Source organism: Populus euphratica, unplaced genomic scaffold (genome assembly GCF_000495115.2).
Source record: "Populus euphratica unplaced genomic scaffold, PopEup_1.0 scaffold50.1, whole genome shotgun sequence".
NCBI lineage: Eukaryota > Viridiplantae > Streptophyta > Magnoliopsida > Malpighiales > Salicaceae > Populus > Populus euphratica.
The window spans coordinates 1444323-1451933 of NW_011499870.1; the positions used below are offsets into that span (position 1 = coordinate 1444323).

General features: G+C 34.2%; 1 protein-coding gene across 2 annotated transcripts; it reads left to right on the forward strand.

Annotated features, from left to right (window-relative positions):
• Positions 1-723: 723 nt before the first annotated feature.
• On the forward strand, positions 724-4305 carry LOC105127125 (indole-3-pyruvate monooxygenase YUCCA6-like). Of its 2 annotated transcripts, XM_011028271.1 has the most exons (5): positions 724-1929; positions 2826-3074; positions 3209-3331; positions 3490-3706; positions 3790-4305. In XM_011028271.1, exons 1-5 carry the CDS (start codon positions 1243-1245, stop codon positions 3834-3836), a joined length of 1323 nt encoding a protein of 440 aa, XP_011026573.1. In that variant the 5' UTR covers positions 724-1242; the 3' UTR covers positions 3837-4305. The 2 variants fall into 2 exon arrangements, with proteins under 2 accessions (XP_011026573.1, XP_011026572.1); XM_011028270.1 differs by having other exon boundaries at positions 3490-4305.
• The last annotated feature ends 3306 nt before the right edge of the window (positions 4306-7611 follow it).

Genomic DNA, 7611 nt, shown 5'->3' on the forward strand with positions numbered 1-7611 from the left:
TCAGCATTGTACACCAAGCGTACCTTGACCAACATATCTTCTGAAATTATGTGTTGAAGTCAACTCAGTGGAGATAGTAGATTTCCTCGTGATTGACTATTTCGATAGAAATTCAGATTCCATGAGTCCGTCCATTTGAAATTTGAGGCAGGTCATAATTACCCAAATCAAAGGCACATGAATGGAAATCTCAGATTTTAAAGGTTTTTGCACTTTTAGCGAGAGTCTGCCCTACTAATCCATGATTACATCTATGCCTCGATATTCATGGTGGAAGACATCCCGGTTCCAATTCACACTCCACACAAAGCCCAAGTTGGTCCTAGGTCCAACCCATCGCCCACCCACATAATTACATCACATCCATAGATTCAATATGGAAACCAGACCTTGGTAGTGCTAACCTTCTTGATAAATGACTCTAATTAATTAAAATAATCCTAATTGTGGCTAAGTTAGGACTTTGTTTTGCTAACCCACAACCAATTCTTTTACTAATCCTTGCCCAATGAGGTCTCTAAGTCTCTCTTGTGACAAGTAAAGTGACGTAGATCGATCTCTATTTTTTTTTTTTCAAAATGACTTGAAGCGTGGCTGAAGCCCTACATATATTTATATATATTCTATGTCGGTTAATGATAATTAATTAAAATTTTCTTTGGCTTATTTTGGTTAATGATAATTAAATATTCTATGTCCCCACTACCATTACTCATCTTTACCACTCAAGCCGTGCTCGTATTTAAGTTCTTCTATGAACAAAGGGAATATATATAGACATATCACCATCTCTCTCACTCTCTCCCTCTCTCACATTCATTGTTGAATGCTGATTTTGCCCCGAAGTTCTTTGCTCATCTTCCGGTTTAACCTCCATTGAACAACACAACGCACAGAGATTTCAAAAAAGAAAACAAAAGTTATTCTCATAAGTGGATAAGTCCTTTCATCAATCCACTCCAATATTTAAGGAATTCCCTCGCAAGGCCTAATCTCTCTGTAGATAAGAGAGAAATCCATCACTAAATCTCGGCTTAACCTTTCAACTTAGTCCCCCACTTACTCTCTCCCAACATCAACAGCACGTTGTTTGGCCGAATGGGTTCTCTTCAGTTGTGCGCTTTCTCTTGAACCCAACAACCAAATTAGCTTTGACTCATATTAGTTATAGCTGATACAGTCAATCAGTGTGTTTATAACCCTTTTTTAACCACAGTTATATATTCAGTTCTTAAACAGATCATGGACTGCTTGAGAGAATTAGAAGGCAAACATGCTCACGATCCTCTATTTGAAAAAAATATGAATAAACCTTCACGTGTATTTGTCCCTGGTCCAGTTATTGTTGGTGCTGGTCCTTCAGGCCTAGCCGTGGCAGCTTGTCTCAAAGAAAAAGGTGTCTTAAGTATGGTACTAGAGAGATCTAGTTGCATAGCATCTTTGTGGCAGTTGAAGACTTATGACCGCCTACGCCTTCACTTACCAAAACAATTCTGTGAGCTTCCTCTCACGGGGTTCCCTAGTGAATTTCCAACTTACCCTACTAAGGAACAATTTCTTCATTATTTGGAGTCATATGCACAAAAGTATGAGATTGGTCCCCGGTTCAATGAGACTGTGTCACATGCCGAATATCATAAAGTTATTGGGTTTTGGCGCGTGAAGACTGTTGGGAAGAAGCTAGAGGAGACCGAGTATGTGTGCCGCTGGTTGGTGGTGGCGACCGGAGAGAATGCGGAGGCGGTGGTGCCAGAGATTGATGGAATGGGAGAATTTGGAGGGGACATAAAGCATACAAGTTATTACAAAAGTGGAGAAGAGTTTACAGGGAAAAAGGTTTTGGTGGTGGGGTGTGGAAACTCCGGAATGGAAGTTTGTTTGGATCTATGCGATTATAGTGCTAAGCCTTCACTTGTTGTTAGAGATACAGTAAGTACTGCTCCTCTTAATTAGTTAAGCATATTGTTCTCTCTTTTTTCTTAAAACTTTATAGCAAAAAAGAAAAAAAGAACCCTTTGAAAGGGTAATCCTTAAGCCTTTGGTCTGTTCAAATCCAAATGTTCTGATGGGGAAAAAAAACTCGTTTTGATGATAGAACAATAAGATATACAGGTTTTGTTTTTGAAATATCAATATAAATATTCAAATTCCTGGTTTCGTGTTATTTTCTCCCTTTCAGTCGTTTCTCTTAATAAAGAATCCAAATATAAATAACGAATGGAAATGTTTGCAAAATGATCTGTTTTTATTTATTTATAAAATAAAACTCACTAAAAACTTTTTCTGTCCTGGCATGTATGATGTATTTCAGGCTCATTTCTCTCATGGGAGTCTAATAACAATTTCAAATTGCCCTGGTGTGCATAGTGACTTCAAGTTCCAACAAGCGCTTTCTTCTCTCTCTCTCTCTCTCTCTCTAATTTAAAAAATGATAAGGAAAAAAACTAAGGATATGTAATTTTATACATAAAAATAAAAAATCCTTGATCTTTCACTTTCTTGGGGTTCCCAAGCATGCGCATACAAGGGTAAGAATTGTAAGGTTTAGCATGTATATCATAACAATACTTCTCCCTTTTGTGTTCCTATAATTAATTTTTCTCTGTAAAGACCTCAAGGCATATTCAGTCATGACCTCGAACGAATTAGCCCACATGTACACACACATCACTCGGGCAACTAGACGGGTCACACCAATATCATCAAACTTTAGCTCTTTTTTGAGTCATTCTATAAGCTTTCTAAGTTGTAGAAGTAGTAACTTCTTGTCTTTTTCTTTTTCTTTTTTATAATTTTTGTGGGAATGTTATTTGTTTTGATTGAAGGTGCATGTTCTACCTCGAGAGATGCTGGGCCAATCAACTTTCGGGTTGTCCATGTGGTTGCTCAAGTGGCTGCCTGTGCGCCTTGTCGATCGGTTCCTTCTGATAGTGTCGAGGCTAATGCTCGGTGATACGGCACGATTTGGATTGGACCGGCCGGAATTAGGTCCCCTTGAACTCAAGAACTTGTCCGGGAAGACCCCGGTATTAGATGTTGGGACACTAGCCAAGATCAAAAGTGGAGACATTAAGGTACTTTCCCAGTTATATCAAGTATCATATAACGAGTATATCACATCATCACTTTGCATTTTGCTCTCCCTGGCATCATAGCTAAAAATTCTATTTTTACTGTAGAATTCCTGAATTTTCCTTTGTTGTTTTAGATATGTCCAGAAATTAAGAAGCTAAAACGTCACGCGGTAGAGTTTATTGAAGGGAAAACGGAGAATTTTGATGCTATTATCTTAGCGACAGGCTACAAAAGTAATGTGCCATCTTGGCTAAAGGTAACCTTTTTTCTTTTCTTTATCTTTAGTTCTTCATAATTTCCTTTCTTCTCTAAGTTTCTTTTTCTTAAGGATATGTTATTTTTGCACCAAGTTGATGATCAAAATGCTAAAGAAAAAGAGGTCATGGGCTTCTTCCTTTTTTTTTTAATTGTCAGGAAGGAGATATGTTCTCGGAGAAAGACGGATTTCCTAGAAGACCATTTCCAAATGGATGGAAAGGGGAGTGTGGGCTATATGCAGTGGGGTTCACTAAACGTGGAATATTAGGAGCCTCAGTGGATGCTAGAAGAATAGCTGAAGACATTGCACGATGTAGAAACGAAGAAGCTGCACCGAGTGATCGGTCAGTTTTGATGAAAACACCACCACCACCACCACCAAGTTTTTCTTGTCTTGAGTTAGATTTATCGAGAAAATGTTGATGAAGAATTATAGCCTATGAGAGGTTCTTCGGATGGTATATGCCAACAGACACAATACTGATCGATGGTGCCAAAGTTGATATGTATCCTCCCACTGAGGAAAAGAGGAAGAGAAGAAAAAAGGTTGCACAGGAAGAGAGTTTTGCAAGAGAACCCTTATCCTTCCAAGATAACACCAACCAAAATAACCCTTGTGAAGGAGGAATCTGAGAAGGTTGGTGGTGTTGTTTTGTGGGGGGGCCTCAGCTATATCATGTACAGCTTGTACAATACAATTTTTCTCTAATTAGATATGACTTCTAGAGGGAAAAGAATGAAGAGAGCTATAGATTGTTTTGCATAGGTGAGATGATATGATTGTGCTTAACCTTTATTTTGCTTTTCCATGGGTGGGTTTGGGATGAGACTTGTTAACATTATTCTTAAGTTTTGCTCTAATGTATGCTTCATTTTTTTTTTCCTTTCCTATTAGGGTTTGTCTTTGGATGTATGTCATGGTGACTTTCGAGAGGGATTGATGACTTCTAATTATCAAATCCTTGCATATCATGACTCTCATCTCTCTATGTTTGGATTTTGAATTCCTCTCTTTCTTGAGGGCTAATCATCTGCCATTTTAGTGACTTGTAGTCGTCTTGATTGTCATTAGCAGCCAGGACCACCACCTTTCATCAGAACCTACATGTGTAAGTTTACAAGTCCTCAGAATACTATTAAATGAAAGAAATGCCATGCCATTAATATTGCCGCATTCAAATTAACCTCAAATTTGCTCCTAACTCCTATTAGTTCTCAATGTAATTAATTCTCTAATAATAAAGTGGATGAGAAGCCCCCTGTCTAAAATTTGAATCTGTATTCTCAAATAACAATAATAAATAAATAAATCTGAGATAACAATAATAAATAAATAAATAAATAAATCTTACCTACTGAGAAAACTCTCAATTTGAGGATCCAACTAAGAATGATCGGTGGATAGTCTGGCTTTTCTTTCTTTCTTTCTCAATTTGAGGATCCAACTAAGAATGATGGGCGGATAGTCTGGCTTTTCTTTCTTTCTTGCGAATAATTTGACGAAGCTTGCAAAAAGAAATTATATATTAACATATGCCAATTCATATAGTAATTTTGTTTTTGAAAAAAAAAAGGACTGTATATATATATATATATTTTAGATTAACGTGGGTGTCCGGGTCAGTTTATGCGTACCACGAGCTTACGCGCACCATGACTAATTCCACGCATGCATGCTTCTAACAAAGAATTGTAGAAGATCCATTTATATGTGCTAAACTCTTTGTGCAAATTCATGTTTCCAGAAAATATGGAAGCACCATGAAAGATATGACCTTTCTTTTTCTGAGAAGTTAGTGCGTAACTAGAAATAAGTAAGCAGATGTGATATTCTTCGAATCTTCCTAATGATGTAAAGCAACAATATATGGTCATGGGTGCTCTTGAGAGCCATACAAGTAAAATGGATGAGTCAAAAAGCAAGCTAGTATCGCAGTCATCAGTTTTCATCAACCTGAAAAGCTAAAATGGCTGTGATATGTAATCAGGTGGAACTGCAGGATCTCTGACCCACGATAAAAAGTGAAACTATCTGAAGAAAAAGTTGCGCGCATAGGTTTCTTGACTAATTAAGCTACATGCCATAAAATATGGCATTAGTAAGTAGCATGTCTGAGTCTCACAGAATATGACAGCTAGAGTTGGAAGCATATGCATTCACCACTTACAATAAGCCTGGAAAAATCAACTATACTTGTGCGTGTTCATTATTAATCTTCATGTGCCTAAATATTTCAGGTAGGCTGTTAATATCACATTTAAGAAACTGATCTCAAATGTGAAATTTGGTTCATGAAAAATGAAGATATTGATAGAGAAAGAATTGAATCACCATTTGATAATTAATGAGATTGGGGGTTTGATGATTTCAATTATTTATTTATTTATTTATTTGTGGTGAAATCTTGGTTTAGAGAAGAAGATTTGGATGTGGATCTATGGTTATGTTGCTATAATGAGATTGAAAGAAGTAGAAAGTTTTCTGTAAAAGAGGGACACTTTCCTGTAAATTGAAAGTAACAACACACTAATTAAGTAATGAGAAATTAATGGAAGTACTCACCTATGGATGGATTTATAACACAAATTAAAGATGGGTTAGGCTTATGAGTTCTATTAGAATACTTATTAAGAGTTTTTTAATATTCCTAATTAATTTACGTGTATCCTTCTTCTTGCAATTTGTTATAAATATTATAAAATTATTATAGTTGTTAGATCTAGCATAAGGTTTAACTAGGTTTAATATACGAGTTAGTACATCAATCTAAATCAATCTTAAAATGATATTGTTTCGAACTAAAAAAATTAAAACTATATAACCGTATCTAAATTAGGTGTGTGTAAATTAGGTTTCATCAGTTAGGATAGATCAAATCCAATAAAGATGCTTGAATTCACTTAGTTTAATTATTGATTATATTCAATGATAAATCCAACTCAAATCAAGCTTTAAAGCAATGAATTTTTAAATCAACCTGTTAAGCTGAGTGAGGTTTCATAACTATAATAAATACTCAAAAACATTGTTATATGCCATCTGTTTATTTAATGTATTTAATTAATATTATTGATTTTTATTTTTTTAATTTCTAAGATCACTTGTTTGTCTTTTTCGTTAAGGATGTATATATTGAATAAATTATGATTAATTACTTTAATTAAAGATCTTCAAAACTTCATAGTATATGTGGATATTAATGTTATTAATTTACATATAATAATTTATGGACCATATAGAAGAAAAAAATATCAACAAGTCCTCTTGTAAAGTCAAATAAAGAGTTTAAATTTTGGATTTAAACTTTTCTTATATAAAAAATAAACTCTTATAATTTTCTGATGATATCAAATTATGATGTAATATAAAAAAAATATCAACAAGTCCTCTTGTAAACTCAGAGTTTAAATTTTGGATTTAAACTTTTTTTATATAAAAAATAAACTCTTATAATTTTTTGATGATATCAAATTATGATGTAATACAAAATCTTAAATAGTCTTTTTATTTTTTGTTATAGTAGATTAATTTTTTTTAAGTTTGTTTTTTTATTTGTCATGTTCGTGTATTTTGCTTTAAGTATTAGTTTTATGTTCTTTTTAATATATTATCGATAATTATTATAAAAAAAACAGAGTGTTCAAATTTAATTGATAAATTACACATACGGTTGAACTTCACAATATCAATTTTCTCATAAACAACACTAACAAATTAATCACGTAGCATTCACACAAAGCCTTCTCAAGAATGTAGTTTCGAGTAAAAACTCTTGCCATGCGTGTCGTTGATTGAACCAAGAGCTCTCTTATTGCTATTTTGGAGTGGAAATAGAGTGTTTTTGTGTTGTTTTACTTCTTATCATTGTAAACAGCATTTGGTTCCTGTTTCAAAATAAAAAGAGAAAATTGAGATAGAGAAATGGTATGTCTTTTTTGTTTTTTCTGTTTTGAAAATATAAAAATTAATACACTGAACAGCTTTGATAAAATACTAATAAAATACAATCGTAAATCTTTTATAAATCTTATTCTGTGATTGTTCATCATGTACTGAACACCGTCTTCTTCCAGGAATTATGAGTTTTACTTATCAATGGGCCACGACAAAAGCACACCGTTCTTTACCAGTTCCTCATTGCTTTTTGTTTGTTTTTTTTTTTTTACAGTCTTGGATTTGCATGCTGAATAATATGCCAGTGATACGTTCCCGAATGAACTTTTGACAACATGTATATATTACATGGATGGGGTAGTTAGGATTTTAAGAAAGTGGGT

Excerpts from the sequence above, each read along its gene's own strand:
- LOC105127125 (XM_011028270.1), top strand. The coding sequence starts at position 1,243 with ATGGACTGCTTGAGAGAATTAGAAGGCAAACATGCTCACGATCCTCTA. Across the intron at positions 3,075-3,208 it reads TCAAAAGTGGAGACATTAAG|ATATGTCCAGAAATTAAGAA; the intron begins GTACTTTCCCAG and ends TTGTTGTTTTAG. Across the intron at positions 3,332-3,489 it reads ATGTGCCATCTTGGCTAAAG|GAAGGAGATATGTTCTCGGA; the intron begins GTAACCTTTTTT and ends TTTAATTGTCAG.